General features: G+C 42.2%; 1 protein-coding gene across 1 annotated transcript in view; it reads right to left on the minus strand.

The window, feature by feature from the left end:
- Asx (transcriptional regulator additional sex combs) overlaps nucleotides 1–21555 on the minus strand; it is a 243734-nt gene that overhangs the window by 24650 nt on the left and 197529 nt on the right. Inside the window, exon 9 of the mRNA XM_080277837.1 lies at nucleotides 9362–10465. Within this exon, the coding sequence (XP_080133963.1) occupies nucleotides 9362–10465 (1104 nt within the window). The remainder of the gene's footprint in view (nucleotides 1–9361; nucleotides 10466–21555) is intronic.

Below are 21555 nucleotides of genomic sequence, written 5' to 3' on the forward strand. Positions count from 1 at the left end.
TGGACCAACACAGGAAGTAATTTAGGTGGGTTGGCATTTTTGTTTCAGTCCTGGATAGGTGACTTTGGGAAGCTGAGCTGACGTAACCCCGCATTTATAATGTGTTTCAATCTCCCGATTTATGATAAAATCGTTATACGTTAAGGTATGATCTGACGTAACCCCATCGTAAGACGAGTAGAGACTGTATATATATACTGTAGTATATATATATATATATATATTTGTGGTAGGTGGTGGCAACCATCATCCACTCACTTGATGTAATGCTGCCTACTTCTTCCTTAGCCTTTATCATTCTTTTTCTGTGCCTGCCCTCCTCTCTTCCTATTTCTCCCATCTTTCCTGTCACTTCATATTGCTTTTCTTTCCCTTACAGGTGGCTTTACATCGAGTGACAAGCCAAATGGTTTCATGTAAGCCAAGAAACCATTTCCAATGCTGGGTGGTAACCATATAACCAAGCCATATATGCTCCCTACGTGTCAACAAGTGGGTTGGTGGAGGGTTAGTGCCCCTCCCTGTAAAACAAATAACTCAAAGTCAAATGACCACCCCTTACGGGATTATGGCACCTGGCAATAGATAGATAGATAAATATAATATTCTCTCTGCCAAGGTAATCCTGTTCACTCCAGACCTGAAATGTAACATTATCAAGAAAAAGAACTCAAGAAGTGCTGGACAGATGGCATCAGCAGCCTACACCCAAAACACTTAGGGTCACACTGCATCAACATTAGCAATTACTGATATGCATATTGTAGCATTCCCAACATCTGGAATTCATGGAACAACTATCACTATGCTTACACAAATACCTGTCTTTGAACAGACCCATGACACTGCTCAGTATGTTGTCAAAGCTAAATGAATGCCCAATCCTCAACAATGTCAGACCTCATGTACCCCTTGCTTCCAAACAACAGGGTTTTAGACCACTATATTCCACAAACATCCTTACTAACCAGTCTCATATAACAATTACATCATCAATTCTACAACACCCTCAACATACACATCTTACAACAGACATGAGTAAGGCCATTGATGTCATACTCTGCTGCAAAATAATCATCAAAATCTACAACACAAATGTAGAGAACACCACCAAACACTTGCTTATCTGGTGGACAAACACAGATTACACTCCTGGGCATCACCACAAACACAAAACTTCCTTAACGGATTTCCACAGGGTCCCATACTTTCTTCTACAATCTTCAACCTATATAATTATATGCATGATCTTCTCACACCTCAACTGCCCAAACTGTTTCATATGAAGATGACAGTACCATTACAGCTACTCACTACACTGCAGACACAGCCTATACACTGCAAGCAGACTACCTCAGCACACATTAGGTTTGGGCCGAGGACACCACGCTGACAAATCTATCGATCTATCTATTGCCAGACGCCATAATCCTGTAAGGGTTGGCCATCTGACTCTGAGTTATTTGTTTTACAGGGAGGAGCACTAACCCTCCACCAACTCACTTGTTGACATGTAGGGAGCACATATGGTTTGGTTATATGGTTACCACCCAGCAATGTAAATGGTTTCTTGGCTTACAGGAAACTATTTGGCTTGTCACTCAATGTAAAGCCACCTGTAAAGGAAAGAAAAGCAATGAGAAGTGATAGGAAAGATGGGAGAAATAGGACAAGAGGAGGACAGACACAGAAAAAGATTAATAAAGGCTAAGGAACAAGTAGGCAGGACTGCATCAAGTGAGTGGATGATGGTCACCACCACCTACTACCAATGCTTCCACCAAATCCACCACCATACTCATCACCAGCAGCAATTATGAGCACAGGCACACCTCTAATATGACACTTAACCCCTCCATGGCCACTGGCGTCGAATGACGTTTGGCCAATAAATGGCTGCAGGCGTCGTTTGAGCGCAGCCTATAAAAAACAGCAAAAATTTTGGGGAAGTGTGCGAACATTCTGAATGTCTTCAGACTGACCTAAACTACACTCCCATACACCTCAACAAGCAGTTCAGAGCCTGCTGCTGTGATGAGTGGATTTTCGATCTTTTCGCTGCTGGCCATGCCTAAACAAGCACAACTACACCCATTATCTCAACCCAGGCAGAAAACATAATCTTTGTCCTCTCCTGCAAAACACACACAATCACCTGTTTTTTATTATGAATTAATATAGGCACAAACAAAAAAAGATATGATAAGAAGAGAAAAATACATTTTTGTCTGTATTTTTACCTATTTGCTCAGGTTCGTTGTACTGGTTTGGATCATTCAAAGCAGTACGACTTGTAGAAAACTGAAAACTTTCGGGAAGAGAACGAACATCCAGGACATGAGACTGCCCTTCACTTCACGCTCACACACCTCATTTGTCAGTTCACCACCTGCTGCCGTGATATGTGGATGTACGATTTTTTCGCTCATGGCCATGCCTAAACACACGCAGTTACACCCATTACCTCGACCCAGACTGAAAATATCTTTCTCCTCCCTTGCAAAACACAAGCAACCACCCTGTATAAACACAGGTATACACAAAAAAGACAAGAAAATAAAAGAAAAATTAATTTTTGTTTGATCTCTTTAACTATTTGCTCAGGTTTGATACATTAGTTTGAATCATTTTACATATTCTTTGTCTTTTACAAGCATAACAGGAAAGTTTTCTGTGTTCATGTGATGCTTTCGTGGGTGGAAAGAACTTGATTTCCCTTCCTGCTAATCAGCTCGTGCGATGTGTGAATAGTAGGTCGTCTCGTAATTCTGACTGTAAAAAGTGTTGGGAAACATCCAGCTGTACCCTTTTTCCTTACCCAGCCAGAAAATATCATACTTTCCCACACTCATGACAGACAGACAGCAACATATATTGCAAAAATAACAAGGTAAAATGATAGGGAAAGGTGAACGTGTTATTATGGAAAAAAAACGCTTTCCCCGTCCATACATGTATTTATTTCTGCTCTGTCTCCCTATTCATAATAATCAGACATACTCGTAGTTTTGAAACTGCATTACGATTCTATTTTTAGCCATGCATGTCGTGTGGGAGCAGCAAGCTGCAATTCAACTCCCCTACTGTATTTCTAATAGTATCTGATCCTCCACTTTCATCCCCCGTGGGAGAGCCTAGCCTTGGGGTACAGGCAATTTTCTTTTTTAGGGCTGAAAATTCAACCCATTCACTCCCTTTCCCATGCATGGGCACAACAATAACGTAAAAAATAACTCAACTACTGTAAACGTATATCAAAAAGGTTAAAAAATATCCAAAATAATTTTTTTTCAAGCCAATCCTAACATAATATGTACTGAAAGCATTCAATATCATCATATCTAATTTATGCACAACATTTCAGCACCATTCACATTGTTCTGGGGGGTAAAAAAAATGATAACAACATGTGCGATGTTGCAACGGAGCAGCACCTTGCAGCGACGAATATCAGTTGCCAATATTGCTGCAACTTTTGCGCTCCATTGCAATCCAAAAATAGATCTATGAAGCTGGCATTTGCAGTGTTGAGTGCATCTGAACTTTCTCTTCAATGTGGCAAGAGAGAGAGAAAAAAAATCAGTTTTCGAAACTTCAGAAAATGGCCATGGCGTCGGCCTGGAGTGCACATTAAATTCCGGACCCACAGCCGTGGAAGGGTTAATGATGTACCTGTGCCACCACCCCTCCAGCTCCACGATCCCTGAAGTGACAAATGACTCTAGTCTCACTTTCAAGGGCCACATACAAAACATCAAGAGGCAGTACACCCTTAGACTCAACATGTTCAAGAGAGGACTGACTCTGTGATTCCCCTGCATGAATTTGTGCATGATGGCTTCCGCTATGGAAAGTTGTGTCCCCACTGCAAGTTTCGAGAGGGAGTACCTTGAATTAAAGGAAGAGCTTCTCGAACTGAAGCGGGAGGTACAGGTTCTCCAGCAGGAGAAGTCACAAATGAGGGAATTGTTGGAGGAGATTTTGGAAGAGATAGAGAAAAAGGCTGAAGGTTGGACACTTGTTCACAAGGGTGCAACAACGTTCACCCTTAAGAAGCATGCTGAAATAAGGACCACTAATGCATCTGACGCACTACAGGACGAATGTGAGGGGAAGGCAGAGAGGGAAGCAGAGGAGAAGGACGGTGAGAAAACTTCCCATACAGGTAGGTATAGTGAGAACAAAAAAGGGAAGAAAAATGTTGCCATTGTTGGAGACTCCCAGGTAAGACATCGTAACATAGCCATGTATACACCACTCACTAAACATGTGTGTCTTTCAGGGGCCAGGGTGGCTAACGTGACAGAAAAATTTTCAAATATCGTGAAGGATTGTGGATACAAGCCCACTGTGTGCCTCAGTGTAGATGGCAATGATATTAGTAGGCATACAAGTGAGGTGCTATGGCAGCAATACAAGTTGATGTTTGAGAAGGTTAGGGAGAGGGGAGGGACCTCTGTAGTACTCGGTGTTTTGCCTAGGAGACAGGTTGGGAAGGAATGGTTGGGCAGGGCGATAGGTTTTAATTGCTGCCTTGAGAGATATTGCAATGATAATGCAATACCTTTCATAGACAGCTGGGACCGGTTTTATGGATGGAGTGCCTTGTATAATTGGGATGGGACTCATCTTAGCAGGCAGGGAGTTACTGTTTTAGCTGGTATGATAGATAGGGAGTTAGAGGGTTTTTTATGAGGCTGAGAAGTAGATGTACAGGAAGTTACAGCAACTACACTCAGAAATCATTACTACCATGTTTGGATGGATGCATTAAGACTTGCAAAAGTAAAAACAACAATTTAACCATTAGTGAAGATACATTCACTCAGGCACCTCAAATTGAGCAGGCGATGACAGAGGACAGAACAAGCGATGATAGAGGGATGATAAGTGACAGTTCAAAAAACTGTTATAGTAGTAAAAAGTTTCCAGCTAGTAATAAAATAAAAAATAGTAAGTCCCAAGGTAGAGACATAACTACTTGTAATAACCTACATTTTCTATGTAGTGGTAACTATTGTAAACCACTCAGAACATGTAGATATTTGTTCATTTGGTACAAATTTATATGCAGTACAAGAATATACTGGTTTTCACACAGTAATATAAGCGATATAAGTGTTACTTCATTCACTGAACACATCAACATACTGCACCTTCCTTGATGACATTACTTCCTCATCACTTCTGCTTGTTTCTACCTCTGGTGCCATGTAATCTTTGTCCTCCACATCATCATCAACTGGGGAATCATTCTCGCCTTGAATTTAGCACCATGGCACGACATGTCTTTACTGGCCAAGTCACTGCTAACAGGTGAGTTGCCAAGACAATGGCATGCGGAGGGGGGGGGGGGGTCACACGGGGTAAGGCAGTGTCCCCACCTGGCGGCAGGTAGAAGGTCCCGCATCTATGTACCAAAAATCACGTACGAAATATGAACATTGTGGAATGATGGACCTTGCAAATGCAAAACGTATGGAATTCTGTTTTAAACTGGAAAAAACTTTTACGGAGACATTCCAGATGTTGCAATAGGCTCATGGGGAGGATTGTTTAAGCCATACGCAATGTCATGAAGTGGTTCCGTTCAGGAAGAATATCCACCAAAGATGATCCCAAATGTGGACGGCCTTCCACATCACCACATGACAATTACAAAAAGAAAGTGTGTGCTGGCCCTGCTGTGGTCCAGGAAAATCATCGCCTGACTGCCTGTGAAGTTTCCATTGAGGCACGCTCTGTAAAAGTTCAAGCCACACGATGTTTAACCAAAAAACTAAAGATGCATTGTGTTGCCGCAATATCTGTCCCACATCTGCTGACAGATGAGCAAAAAGAAAACCATGTCACAGTCAGTCAGGAGCTGTTTGTTTGAAATGCTAATGAAAACTTTCTGAAAAATGTCATAACATGTGATGGAATGTGGGTGTATGGCTACAATGTCGAAACAAAGAGGCAGTCATTGCACTGAGTTGAAACATCATCACTGTGACCAAAAAAAAAGGCAGGTCAGTCACTCAGATGTGAGGGTGATGTTGACTGTCTTTTTTTTGTTGGACGGGTGTCGTTCACCACGAGTTTCACATGGCCAGTCAATAAAAAGCTTTGGATGTCCTGAAGCATTTGAGAGGAAGTGCAAAGGAAGTGGCCTGAGGCATGGACAAACGAAACATGGATGCTGCATTATGACATTGCACCTGCTCATGTATATGCGACTTTTGGGCGAAGCATGAGACAACTATTGTCCCCCAGCCACCCTACTCTCTGGATATGGCCCCCGCACACTTTTTTTTGTTCCCAAAGCTGATATCCACCCTGAAAGGTAGCCGATTTCAGACGATAGTTGAGACACTAGAAAATTTGCTACAAGAGCAGTTCACCATCCCTGAAAACATGGTCCAGAACTGGAAAAATATTGGTTTGAAATGCTGGATGAAGAGTGGAGGGGAGTATTTTTAAGGAGACAAGTCTGATTAAGCTGTAAGTAAAGCAACAGATTTGTTTCTGAAAAGTTACTGTTCTTTTTTGGACTGACCTCGTATATTCCAATTTCCACTCAATGCCAGCGTGCCACAGGGATCAGTTCTGGTGCCAACGCTGTTCCTGGATCATATTAATGATCTCTTATCTGTCACCCACAGTCCCATTCATTCATATGCAGATGACTCAACACTTCACAGTTCATTCACACTCAGACACCCATTTACAAAGTCTAATATCTCTAACTCTCAGCTCAGTACAGCCATCTCCATAAATCAAGACGTATCTACCATCAATGAATGGGGACAAAACAACCTTGTCTCATTTAATGCTAGTAAAACCAAATATATACAATTTACTAACAGACAGATATTGCCAGAGTTGTATATTACCGTCAATGCTACTAATATTCCCATCTCCAAAAGGACTGTATTGAAATTCTCGCCGTCTCATTTAACAATGCCCTCAGCTGGACCTCTCATGTCAGATCACTTGCTAAACCCGACTCAAAAAAACTTGGATTATTGTACAGAGTCCATAACTTCTTCACTGACGAGCAGTTAGCTATAATTTATGAGACGTGTGCTCTCAGCTTGAACATTGCTTACCCTTTTGGAATGGATGTGGAGAGGTTGCATTAAAACAACTAGACAAAATTCAGAACAAAGCTGTTGGAATTACTAACAACCCTGCTACTATAAATAAACTACCTACCCTACAAGTAAGAAGGAATGTTGCCTCCCTTGCATTGTTTTACAGATATTTTTATTGCAAATGCTCAAACGAAGTTGCATCCATTGTGCCACCTTTCCATGCCTTCCCACGTGCTACACGGGCATCTGGTAGCGCTCATGCCTGGAACGTCACTCAGCCATGTTGCAGAACTTCTGCCTATCAGAATTCTTTCATTCCCCAAATTGCATCTCTCTGGAACTTGCTTCCCCAGAGATGTTTCCCTCCAAACTTCAACCTATACACCTGTTCAAGTCCAAATGTTAGAGATATTTTATGAATGGAGGACACCAGTAATGTGGTGTATGGATTTTTTTTTCATTTGTTTTTCCTTCCTCTGGGGGGGGAGAAAAAAAAAAAAAAATAGTTTACATGTTCCTCCTCCAAACATCCACACATCAGAGGTAACTTTAAACAGATATGATGGAGTACACCACTAGACTTAGATCATATCACCCAGCCGTCCTCAGTTATCATCTTCAATTCGAGTTAGGTGGAAGTACATTACAGGTGAATGCTTTCTGTTAGTAGAATAGGCCCATACAATATAACATACATACTGGAATACTGCACAACATATCCCATATTAATACCCAGACAGAACATTAGTGTTGTAGGGAACCTATGGATCAACTCCATAAGGTACAGTTACTTACCAGTGCTTCATGGGTCTGCTTGGTCAGACAGACTGAGGTTACACAATGATGAAATAAAAAAAACAATAGAACTTCAAAATCATGACTTCACCCCACATACATAACAATCCACGCTTATTTGCTTCACAGTACTCATCAGCCAGAGTCAACTGAAGAAATATCACATCATTAGGTAATAGCAAGGGTGCCAAATCCTTGTCATACATTCATCCATACAAAATTCTTCCACTAAAGGTCAATCTTCTGTCAGTTCCCAAGGCTCAACCACCTCCATACCTCACATTCTCACGTAATTATTTACCTGATCTCTCCACTTGCCCATACTATCTTAAGCATACTCTCATTGACACTAATGTCCACAGCCTTCCTTGCTCAACATCTTTCGCAAATCACATTATTCCTTAGGTTTTCCACTATCTGCACTCTACCCACTTTCCTCAGTAATCCTACTTCCATTGCTCTTATTCTCGACTTTGCCACATATGGTACAGTACTTTTTCTGAATGAATAAATGACATAAATATCTTGAAGTTCTTCCTTATTATCCATGTCCTATTCACCTTCTGTAGTCACACTCTTCTAGGAGCTTCAAAGCAAACGCCAAAAGGGTGAAGCAGTAATCCTCTTATGTTCAACTGCCTTCTTCACCATCCGTCTTACTGCAAATATCTGATTCAAACATCCATGTGTATGCTTAGTAACCACAGCTCATGATATAAATATGTAGCGACAGGAGAATCAACAATTTTTTTTGTACCCTCACAATGGAGTGAATACTTTTTTTTTTTTTTTTTAACAGAACAGAGGAAGGAAACACAAATGAATAAAAAATCTTCTCTAAGACTTGTAATATTCCACACGGAAAACCTCTACCATAACTTCTGCATTGCATGGAAAGCCTCTTATCATAATTTCTGCATAGCATGGAAAGCCTCTATCATGGTTCCTGCACACTGGTGACAATAAGGAGTATACTGGTACTATATTTACCAGTAATTGCAAAATTTTACCCACACTTGTGTACACTAGCATGTTTCGAAAGTAACTGTACTCTAAAAAAAAAAAAATAAAAAAATAAATAAATAATAATTAATCTTTCAGTAGTGCAGCTAGAACTTGAGTATTTCTGTGGGCAGAGCATTAATTTTACAGATAATCAAGTATTTGCATTCCCCCCCAAAAAAAAAATTGGGTGAAAATGTATATTCAGAAAAAAAAAAAAAAAAAAAAAAATGCAATTCACTCTAACTTAAACATTTTAATCTAAAAGATATTAGCAATGTCATGGGTTAAAAAATAATGTACTGACTAATCAAAGAGCATGGAAATTAGTACACTACAGAGTGATACAAACAACAAAGAACTTTCAAATGTGCTAGGGCATGCTAAATACAGTATGAAAAGTTAACTCTGAGGTAGCATGGAAGTGGATGCAGGACATAAAGGCAACTATTAGGCTGACAATGATGCTGATAATGGGGATCTCTCACCTGCAGCAAGAGGGGTCTGGTATTAGACAAGCATACTGAAGTTGGAACAGATGCCAAATGTGGTGACTGAGAGTTGATGGAGGCTCCAAGACTTAGCGGGGAGACGGGGGCGGGGCTGAGTTGGGTGGGTGGGACGGGAGGGGTTGCTACGGGGTGGGACTGGGACCGGGGGGGTCGAGAGTCTGATGGGATGGACACCAGCAGTGGGCCGCCGCCACTACCGCCAGGGTGTAGCACCATTAAATGACTATTACTGTTGATCCCACACGATGCTTGAGAAACAACCACCATGGCTGGGTTGGATTCTCCACCATAACAGTTTATACCAATATTCTCTCTAGAACTTCCCACAACTGTGTTTTCATTACATAAACTTTTATTACTGCTACTTATGACACCATTGTCCATTCCACTCTGCCCTGATACAATGACACTAGCCTGTGCAATATTTGTTAGAGAACTATTATCTCTTATAGCACCACCACCACAAGCTAATAAGGGTGTATTATCCACCAGGAAAGCAGAGGTTCTAGTGGAGGAAGAAGCAGATACCTGGGAGGTAGCAAGCTGAGGTGTCACCATCTGCCGAAGAACAACAGTTCCTGCAGGAGTAGTTGCAGCAGCAGCAGCAACAGAAGCATTCCCTTGAGTCTGAGGCCCAGCACTGGGGGTGGCTGTGCTTCCCACTGAGAGGGCCACCTGTCGCACTGTGCGACCACCAATCTGGGTGCCCTGGGCTGATGTAGGTATACTACTGCTGCTACTACTATTGGTGGCTACAGCTTTGACAACAGTGAAGGCCTGCAGCTGTGGTGCTGCCTGGACTACCAGGTGACTATTGTTATTGCTGTTCATGTTATTTTTGCTGCTGTTGCTGTTGACATTGGTGCTGCTGCTGACAACTAGAGCTCCAGAGTTGCTTAAAGTAGGCTTCACCTCTGCCAGCAGTGAAGCTGGAGGTTTGAGTTGTGCTTGTAACTGGTCACGATTAGGACTGTTGGCAATTACAGCCTGAACAATCTCATAAGATCTCTGGATATTCACACCTCCAGGAGTTCTGGGTTTTGCCACTTTCAGAGTCATGGTCCCACCACCCGGCACGCCCTGGAAATGAGTGGCAAAGGATACAACTCTAGTATGAGGCAAGAAAATGTTTAAGAACAGTGCAATTAGAAGTGTGAAAACACAGCTTTCATACAGCTACCATGAGTACATAAGCATTTTAGAGAAAGCTTTCGATTACTACTTTAGAAGAGTGCAAAGTCATTATCTTAGATTGTCCTGCCTTAGAATTCATATACCATACAAAAGTTTGTAGTACAGAGTACAAGAAAGCCCCAAAGACTGTGTTATTATCAGACTAAACCAATTGGGATGGAATAAAAATCAGTTGATACTCAAACTACTGTGCAGTATACAGGCATCCTTGGATGAACTAGTTACAGTTGTACAAAACAGTTATACAGCAAAAGTATACTGAAGACAAGCATAAAATTCCTAAATGTGACTAGTATCAGCTGATACGGCTACATACATCTGAAAAACTAATTTACAAACACAAACACCACGAAGAACTAGGAAAAAACTAGGAAAAGTAAACACATGAAAATCCCAGCATTTAGGACAGGTCCAAGATGGTAGGACACCAACTTAATCTTACCCAAAGTATTACAATGTAAAACCAATATACAACATGCAGGGAAAGATCTGTGTGAATATAAAATATAACTGAGGCTGAACTGGCATGGCAACATTTGATTATTTCACACACCAGAATTAATTCATACTATTAACTGCTGCCATTATTCATTAATTCTCAAAAAGAAGGGCTATCCAATCTATGAATAAACTGGTCATTCTGTACCACTGTATTCAATCAATCAAAGAATACTGTAGGAAAACCATCCATGATTCAGCATAATAATTTTCATATGTGATATGACAAACATAGAACACCCATATATGGTTTATGGTACTGGACATGGATTTTGTTAGTGTATAGGATATTAAAACTGTTTTGACTTTCTGATACACAGTTGACTGTAGTCAAAGGTAGCTGCATTATAAAAAATATTAAATGCCATTACACTGAGTCCTTGTTATGTTCCATGGACGTTCCAAAATATTACACCTGTATTCACACAACCAGTGCTGTACACTAAAGGAAAACAGATACATTAGCTTAATAGGCAACAATGGAATTTTAACCCCTTCAGTACAGTGATGTTTTTATTTAAGGAAAGTGGTGCATAGTTACCACTGTCTCTGGGAGGCATTATCATGGTAGTAGTGTAGGGTCAAAAGCTCAATAGCTGGCACTGCACAGAACTCCCAGCTGGGGAATCCAATTTACATTTAGAAAGTCAAAGTCTGAGCTGACACTGCTACACATACATAGGGTAACTCAACTCTATTTCTCAGGGTTGGCTGGACTCATTAGCCCTGGATGGTAGCAGGCCTACAGTTCAAAAATGATACCCTAGGTTGTTACTGTTGTTGCTGTTCAACCCTGGTCCATCTGATCATGCAGACTCATCAACCACAGGCAAGCAACAGCCCCAGTGGAGTTGTCCCACAGGTTTCCTACACTGCTAATATGTTTGTGTCTTGGTGTGACATGTGCTGTGCAGTGCTTCACTGTGTGTGTTATATTGTGTGGGTCTACTCTACAACCTGAGGACATTTCATCTGAGATGCCATCCAACCCAAATCTATGCTGATAGCTGAGGAGGCCAGGTGATGTCCTACTCTAAGCCTAGCTAGGTGAACTTAATTATCTCCATTTATGGGCACTTTTGTTGGGTGGATGTTAGGATAGGGGGTTCGGGTGTCTTGCAGTGTGGTGTTGTGATCGAGGTGTTATATTGCTCTGCATGTGAAGTAGTGCTTCTTCACTACTAGTGCTGGAATCCCTGGAAGTGAAATATTGTTGTAAAGAGTTTGATAATGTTTGCGTGGTGACGTTTTATGTGCCTTGGTGTGCTGTGTGTCTCTGTCATGTAATGAAAGGGGTGTTCTGTACTGCCACAGGCTGTTGCTCAGAACTGTGAGCTCTCCCTCGTAACAGCCACCCTGCCATGGTGGGGGAGCTTATGTGCCCCTGTGGTCCTGGCAGGGTCTCTCATGCTGGACATCTTGCTAGTGAGGGCACAACCAAAAGCTGCCAACCCCCTAGGGTGGGGGGTAGTGGAAGAATGCTTCCCCAGTATCCCTGCTTGTCATAAGAGGTGACTATTAGGGGTCTTTTTGTCTCCCACCTTTCTCTTCTTACTGTCCTCTTCTGTCCTACTTCTCTTCTCGATATTCCACATTCCTTCTGGCTTTTAGTTTCCCTCTGCTCTTATCAGGTTAGACATTTGGGATTCCCACTGATGCTGACCCTTTCTCCCTTACACTACTTTCACACCATGACCACTTCAACACCATCCTTAGTGCCATGTAGGCATATTATGGCCTGGTGCAAATTCTTCATTATTCATTGTGCAGTGAGTGGGACCTGTGCTGTGTCTGTCCCCATTTATTAATACTGAAGATGACAAAACAAAAAAGGTTTCAAAGCAAGCCTGAGGACAGTAAATCACCCATGGGGATGAGGGTGGGTTCATGGAATGAGGGAAGTTTGAGGGGAAGAGCAGGGGAAGTCGTTGAGGCATTCAGTAGGAGGTGGGTGGATGTGGCGTGTTTGCAGGAAGTCCGGTACAGGGGTGGATCAGCCAGAAAGATTGTTGGGAAGGACTGTTGCTATAAGTTGTTTTGGCAAGGGGGGACAGACGGATATCGAGGTGTTGGTGTGATGGTTGCAGAGAAATGGGTGGAATATGTTATGAATGTTTTGAGAGTAAGCGATAGGATACTGGTAGTGAAAATTCTGTTGGGAAGAAAGATAGCTGTGATTATATCGGCATATGCTCCACAGGCAGGATTGGAAGAATCAGAGAAAGATAGCTTTTGGGATGATTTAATACGTGTAGTGGGTGGTATGCGGGATGATGAGATAGTGATTTTGGGAGGGGACTTAAATGGTCATGTAGGTGAAGCAGCTCAAGGTTATGAAGGAGTGCATGGGGGATGTGCATATGGTCTAAGGAATGCAGAAGGGGAAAGGATACTCGAGTTTGGGGAGGCAACGGACATGATTGTGTGCAACACATATTTTAGGAAAAGAGACAGTAGGTTAATTATGTATGAGTCTGGGGGAAATAGCAGTCAGATAGATTATTTTCTGGTTAGGAAGGCCGATAGGAGGTTAGTGAGGGATGTTAAAGTTATAGGAAATGAGGAGTGTGTGCAGCAGCACAAACTATTGATTTGTGATATAGTGCTTAAAGAACAAGTGATGAAAAAGAGGACTTATGTACCTAGGAGGAAAATATGGAAGCTGAAAAACCAAGTAGTAAGGGATGCCTTCTATAGCGAGTTGAGGAGAGTGGTGGCTGAACAGGGAGCTGTAGACAGAGGCGTTAATGAACAGTACAGAGCCCTCAAGAACAATTTCTTGAGAGTTACTGATGTAACATGCGGCTGGACAAAAGGACCACCAAGACATAAAGTAACTTGGTGGTGGGATGAGGGTGTAGAAGCTGCAATTAAGGAGAAAAGAAGTTTTTTCCGGGAATGGAAGAAGGGTGGTAGCAAAGAGGAATATTTGGCTGCCAAGCGTAGGGCTAGGCGAGAGGTATACAGGGCAAAGTCTGAGTCACAGAGACAATTACTCGATAACCTAAATCATGGGGAAAGGAAAAATATATTTAGGGTGGCAGGTCAGGTGAAGAGGGATAATTGGGATATCATAGGTGAGCAGTGTGTGAAGAATGATGAAGGAAGGGTAGTGGTGAACAGTGAGGATATTAAGATGCATGGAGAGAGCATTATAACCGGTTGTTGAATGTGGAGTTTGACTGGGACAGGGAAGGTTTGGAGCCAGCAGATCCAGTGTCTGGCCCTTGGCCTTTTATTGATACTGCTACTGTGAGTGAGGCAATAGGCAGGATGAGGGTGGGGAAGGCAGCAGGTGTGTCTGGGTTGACTGCCGAAATGTTGAAGGCCTCAGGCGATATAGGGGTGAGTTTAGTCACTGACCTGATAAATAGGATTATTTATGAGTGTGTTGTCCCAGATGATTGGCTGAAGAGTGTAATTGTAAATGTGTATAAAGGGAAGGGTGATGCCCTGGAAAGAGGAAATTATAGAGGTATAAAGCTTTTAGATCAGATAATGAAGGTAATGGAGAGAGTTTTAGAAGGTATGATTAGAGAAAGAGTGAATACTGATGAGATGCAGTTTGGGTTTATGCCAGGTAGGGGGACCACTGATGCCATATTCATTGTTCGACAGCTTCAGGAAAAATATATTCGTAGGGGAAGGGATCTTTATTTTGTTTTTGTTGATTTGGAAAAGGCCTTTGACAGAGTCCCTAGAGAGGTGGTGAAGTGGGCAATGAGAAAGCTTGGCTTGGAGGAGTGACTGGTTAGGCTGGTTATGGCCATGTATGTGGGTGCTCACATCCAGGTGAGAGTGAATGGAGATTTGAGTGATGAGTTTTCCGTGAATGTTGGTGTGCATCAGGGGTCAGTCTTGAGTCCCATGTTGTTTATCATGGTACTTGAAGCCCTTTCACGTGACTTTAGAAACGGACTCCCATGGGAGTTGTTGTATGCTGATGATTTGGTGTTGATTGCAGAGAATGAAAAGGAGGCAGAGGAAAGGTTTAGGAAGTGGAGAGATGGTATGGGGCAAAAGGGTTGAAGGGTATATGCAGATAAAACAAAAGTGATGATATCTTGGGTTGGTGGCGGTACTGTCAAAGACGAGGGAGAGTGGCCATGTGCAGTTTGCCACAAGGGCGTGGGAAGTAATTCCATCTTGTGCGGTGTGTGTAATAAATGGGTGCATAAGAGATGTAGTGGTATCAGAGGTAGACTGCGAGATAATGCTGATTTTATGTGTACGGCGTGCCGGGGTGAGCAGGTGGAAATCGTCAGACGTGAAAGGATTGAACTTGCTGGTGAATCTCTTGAGTGTGTGGAAGAGTTTTGTTATTTGGGAGGCATGTTGTGTGCTGGAGGTGGGGCTGGAGCTAGCTCTGTGGCTAGGGTGAGAAGTGGTTGGAAGAAGTTCAGGGAGCTCTTGCCTCTCCTGACATTGAGAGGGCTCTCCCTACGTGCTAAGGGGTCTTTGTATGCAGCATGTGTTAGAAGTGTAATGCTGTATGGCAGTGAGACCTGGGCAGTGAAGAAGGAAGACATTCGCTGGCTCAGACGTACCGAAATGACAATGATTAGGTGGACGTGCAGTGCGTCCCTGTGTCCAAGGCCTGGAGGGGCTGGGTATACAATGGATAAGTTGAGAGGTAGGATGGGACTGGAGTGTATTGGTGTTGTGATGAGGAGAGGTAGATTGAGGTGGTTTGGACATGTGGAGAGGATGGGGGAGGATAATGGGTGAGGAAGGTGAGAAGTGTTAATATCGGGGGTGGGGTTATGAGGGGTAGACCGAGAAAGACATGGAACGAGGTCATTAAGTGTGACCTTAGGGTTAAGGGACTGAACAGGGAGGCTGCAATGGATCGTGCAGCATGGAGAGCCGCCATTAGGTGACCAAGGCCGACACATGCAAGCATGTTGGAGCCTTTAAAAACGAAACGAAACGAAACGAAACGATGATTCCTTCCTTCCCTCACATCAAGAAAGGCAGGGCTTCAGTTTCAGAGCAAAGCGTGAACTGAGGGAGTGGTTTTGGTGCAGGCAGTGGTGAAGCATAGGGTATTGTTCAGTATGATTTGCAGTGTTGTACTACGATAGAACGGGAACCAAAGCTGGGGAGCTACAGGACATCACTGATCTAATGTGTTGCTTGTACAGTAAGAAAAGTGTTCCTTTCTCTTGCCTAGTCTGACCCAGTAGTTGCTTTGAGTGCACTGAGTCTAGGGGTGCACTGCCTCTTGCTGTTTTACTTACAGTCCTTGATGGTAAGTCTGGTGTCATGTCACTCCAAGAACCTTAGAGAAGAGTATGTGTGACACACATACATTTGTCAAGTGTGATGTAGGGGAGTACCAGTATTAATGTTTACTGCTGGTGATGACTGTGGTGGTGGATATGGCTGGGGTGAATGTCAGCCTGTTGTCTTCGAACTACGTCTGCAGTGTGCAGGTTGTGTCTGCAATGTGGTAATTGTTATAGTAGTGTCATCTGCATATTAAGAAATGTATATAGGTGCCTGGGGTTGGCACTATCATGTATGTATAGGCAGTAGTAGTAGTAGTAGTAGTAGTAGTAGTAGTGGTGGTAGTGGTAGTGGTGGTGGTGGTAGTAGTATTAGTAGTAGTAGTAGTAGTAGTAGTAGTAGTTGTTGCTGTTCCCTAGGCAGTCTGGCCGAACAGCCCCGAGTCCCTACGGAGGGCCACGGTCAAGACTGGGCTTTCCCACAGAGCTCTAAAGAAGTGTATGCTGTGTTGTTGGCACAGGTGATTGTATGCAATGCAGTCTTCCATAATGTGCTTAACAGTACGGGATGCTGTGTTGCATCCTGGACAGGCGCAAGCGACAAAGTCATCCAGCCTCTTCTAATAACTCGATGGCTGGATGATGCCCACATCTCTGCCTGACCAGGTGGACCCTGTCCTCATAAGTGAGACAGGATTCAGAAGGGTGGATATCAGGAGGCAGTGCATGCAGCTGTGTGTTGTCTCTAAGTGACTGAATGGAGCGGTGAGTGATTTGAGTATGGATATGCTTCTGGAAGCTGGTTTGAGGTGAGCGAGAGGGGAGAAATGACAGTATTTTTGTATGATATCATGTGCTGGGCGTTGTTTTGATGTTTCTTGGTGTGTGCAGATGTGCTGCCATGAAGTGTAGTGGATGGTGTGGGTTTGTGGCAGCTGCAGCAAGAATTAGTGTGCCTCTCATGTCTAGATGATCATTGACTTTGAGGACTTTGGTTTCTTGATGTCGGTGGTTTGTGGGTGTAATAGCTGTGCAGCCTGAGATTATTTTTAGGGTCTTGTTCTGTGTAGTCTGTGTTTTAGTGAAGTTAGAAGCCCAAGCAGGGCTTGCATAATTCATCACTGAACTATTATATACTGTTTGCATACTGTGGTGGTGGTTTCTTTGTTGTGTCCAAACGCTGTATGGGCAAGTGACCTTAAGGCATGAGTCTTGGTGTTAATTTGTCATTAATGTTTGTGATGTGTTGCTTAAATGACACTGATGTATGTTACGCCAAGGATATCGTGTGTGTGTGTGTGTGTGTGTGTGTGTGTGTGTGTGTGTGTGTGTGTGTGTGTGTGTGTGTGTGTGTGTGTGTGTGTGTGTGTGTGTGTTTTACCTACCTATTTACCTATTTGTAGTATAAAGGAATTGAACTAAGCTCATGTTGTCCTGTCTCTATATCTACATTTATCCAATCTAGTTTTAAACACATGAATGTTCTTTGCCTGCACTACCTCCTCGTCTAAGTCATTCCAAATACTTATGCTTCTGTTCGGGAAACTGAACCTTTTAAGATTATTGAGACATCTACTTTTCCTCAACTTGAAGTCATGACCTCTTGTTCTTCCAGCATCCAACACAAAAAGATACTCTCTATCCACCCTTTCCAATTCTCTTACATTTCTAAATATCATGATCAAGTCACCTCTTTCTCTTCTCTCACGCAGCATTGGTAACTTCAGTTTTCCCAGTCTCTCCTTGTAGGTGAGTTCCCATATACATGGTATCATCCTTGTTGCCATCCGTTGAACCCTCTCTAGCTTATCAATATGCTTCTTCAAATGAGGTGACCATACCACAGCCGCATACTCTAGCCTTGGTCTTATCATGGTCACTATCAACTCCCTCAGCATTTCCTCATCCATATAATTAATAGCCACCCTCATATTGGTCAGCAATTCAAAAGTTCCTCCAATGATTCTGTTTATATGTTTTTCTGGTGACAAGTCATCCTGAATAGTCACTCCCAAGTCTTTCTCATCTGTTCTCTTACAAATTATCTCATTGCTACATCTGTTGTGTGTGTGTGTGTCAGTTTTGTTTCTTGTCAGTTTTGTATCTTGTTGGTAAGGGTTGGTGATAGTAATAAATAAAAGTATATCTCCAGACAATTTAAGCTACATGGAAACTTGTTGAACTGGGTAGAATATATGGCTCTTCACTAACCCTTTCACTTAAAAATATCTTCTTCAAACTAAATAAAATTGCCCAGAGTATGCTGTTGCTGCTGTGGTCCCTGGCTCCTCTGAAATGTGAACCCAGTGGTCTGCAGTTTTAAGCTGCCCTTCTGCAGTCCATCCTCCTCCTTTCGGTCGATAGAGAGGGATATGAGGAATGCCTGTTTAATTAAGCAGTTCCACTGCTCAATTATACTGAAGTCACCATGTAAACATGTCCCTCTCCAGCAGTGCTGGGAATAATAAAAATTTCACCAAATGGCAGGGATTGATATGCAATCTCTTGTAATTTACTCTGCATCTAACTGTAAAAACAGACATAAAAAAAGGGCAACATACAACAAGAACTTCAAGTAATGATACATCAAGGTCTTGCTACCTCACACAAGACATATCCCTGCAGCCACAATACAGTACCAGAGCTGCACCACAATGATGAAGACATACCAACATTACGCCAATGGTTAACCCACTGAATCCAGAGACATTTTAAAATATTTCATTAATACCATCTCCTGATTATTTAAATTAGCTTAGGATATACTTTTTGGAGGGTGAGATATGGGCTTTATAAATCCTGTTGATGTGAGATACCTTTTGCACTGTTTGTATCGTATTGTTTATAAAGGCTTCAGTGTGCTTGCATGCATCAGAATTCGTCACCTAAAATCGGCTCTCCACACTGCTTGATCTCTGGTAGTCTCCCCATTCAGATCCTTATCCATGAGGTAACACTCTATGACCTCGTCCCACATCGTTTTCATCTACCTCTTGCAACTCTACCCTAGACATTCATAATGCCCATCATCCGTGCTCAATTGTTATCTTCCATGCAATAAACATGCTCAAATCATCTCACTCTACCCCTCCTTATCACATTATCAATACATTCCAATCTCATACTTCCTCTAAACTCGTCAACTGCATTCCTAGCCCCCTAGGCCATACACTCAAGGATGCACTACATGTCCATCTAATCCAAGGGTTCCCAACCTTTATAGCACTGCGTCCCCCCTTTGGTCAGGACTGCATTCACGATGCCCCCCCACCCCTCTGCCACCTAAACAACAATGTTTTTATTTGTTCCATATGGATGCTTAAGATGCTAGATGGCAACACTACATGTGGTTGCTCTAAATGACAGTTGTGAAGCTTTCCTATCAAAGTTTCTAATTTGTATATGTCTTTGGGAATACCCTGTATGCATATGAATGGCCTAGCCCTATGTTGACCTTTGATTACCCCACGTCCCCTCCGGCAATCTCAAACGCCCCCCCAGGTTAGGAAACACTGATATACACTGGTCAACAGCAAAAATGGTTCTGACTTATTCTCACCTGTTTCTAACTAATTTGTTACCCCCAATTTCTAAACTGACCTTAAAATTTGGCTATCACGTAACCTTGACGCGCTATATAATAAGTGAGGGAAATTTCCATTAAACATGCAAATTCATCAAATAAATGTCAGTAAGACTATACTGTATATTGTTACAAAAATACTATACAGTACAACCTCGATATAATGGACTTCAATAGACCAGAATTTGCTTTTATCAGACTCGAGGAGCTACCGAACTAAATTCCTAAATATCAGAAAAAGTCCGATAAAGCTAGAAGCAGTCTGGACTGCCTGACCACTTCAGCTATGTTCACCACAATAAAGTAAATAAAAGACATGCTTATCAGTGTACAGTACAGTATTATTATATATATTATATCATTTGATTATGTAGTGAAGTTATAACACAGTATAGTACCGCAATGGAAGTCAAAACAGTTTAAAAACCGTTCATGCAATCCGGACTAATGTCTGATATATTGGAAAATGTCCGGGTCAGCAGGGGGAAGTCCGGATGTCGTCTTATCAGAATCTTGCATTTTTCGGAATGGTTTGGGCCCCAAATAATCCGTTATAGTGAGGTCTTACTGTACTTAGTCTTTAATTTAGGTCATATACTATGCACAAATTGATATACAGTAATACCTCGATATACGATACCCCCAGATGCGATACCCCGGCTGAACGATAAGGGTGGAAATTGGCCTAACAATGGCCAAACCCTGGTTTAACGATGGGTTTTGATTTTTCTTGCCAATTTTAATGACATTTTAGGCAAATAGTGTGTGTTTAGGTTGATTTATAAACTGTTTTTAGACTTTGATTAATGTGTTTTAGCCATAGGTGGGGTGCATATTGTCATTTTGGGGTACAGTTTTCTAAGCCTGATTTTTTCCAGACTTATATTTGACGATATTCAGATTTGATTTGTTGATTTTAATGAGTTATTTACAGGTGTTAGGCTAAGGTTAGCTTCCTTGACAGCTGTTAGGCCATTTAGATTGCCTTAAAACCTGTTTTTGGCCTTGGTTTGGGTGGAAACCCAAGGCTGGTAAATGGTCCACATTGAAATACATGTTAAAAGTACCCCGATATATGATACCCCGCCTAACGATGGGGTTTTCCCTAACCAATTAGATCGATAAACCGGGGTATGCCAGTATACACAAAACATTAATGCATGACCTTTGCACACTAGAAGTGCCTCTGCATTTTGCATCTGTAGGAGCAAAGTACTCTCATGCTGTAAAGTCCAACAATAGTCGCTCATCATGTCTGGACTGAATCGACCTTGATATCAGCTCTCCATTATGACAATTTCATGGTGAAACCTTCCGCCACATTCATCACTGACATTGCCAAGAATAATTAGAAAGAAGTCCAAATGAGAATGGAAGAAGTTTATCTTAAGCCCCATTCAAGCACCGAGTGCAGAGTAACTCTTCAACATCTTGTCCAAAAGGTCCTCATAATTCGATGCTTGAAAATATCCTAGGTAATTCTTGGTAAGACCCATGAAGCTCTCCCAAGCAGCCCTTTCCAGCTCAGATAAGCTCTTTACAAAATCCTGATCGTTGAGTATGAGATGAATTTGAAGGACTATTGAAAAAACTTGCCTTGACCTTGGCCTCAGATACAATGCCTTGGAACTTTGTTAGCAAGCAGTGGAAGCCATCACCATCTTGAT

Source organism: Coenobita brevimanus, chromosome 71 (assembly GCF_032717465.1).
Source record: "Coenobita brevimanus isolate Jiangsu-jjx chromosome 71, ASM3271746v2, whole genome shotgun sequence".
Taxonomy (NCBI): Eukaryota; Metazoa; Arthropoda; class Malacostraca; order Decapoda; family Coenobitidae; genus Coenobita; species Coenobita brevimanus.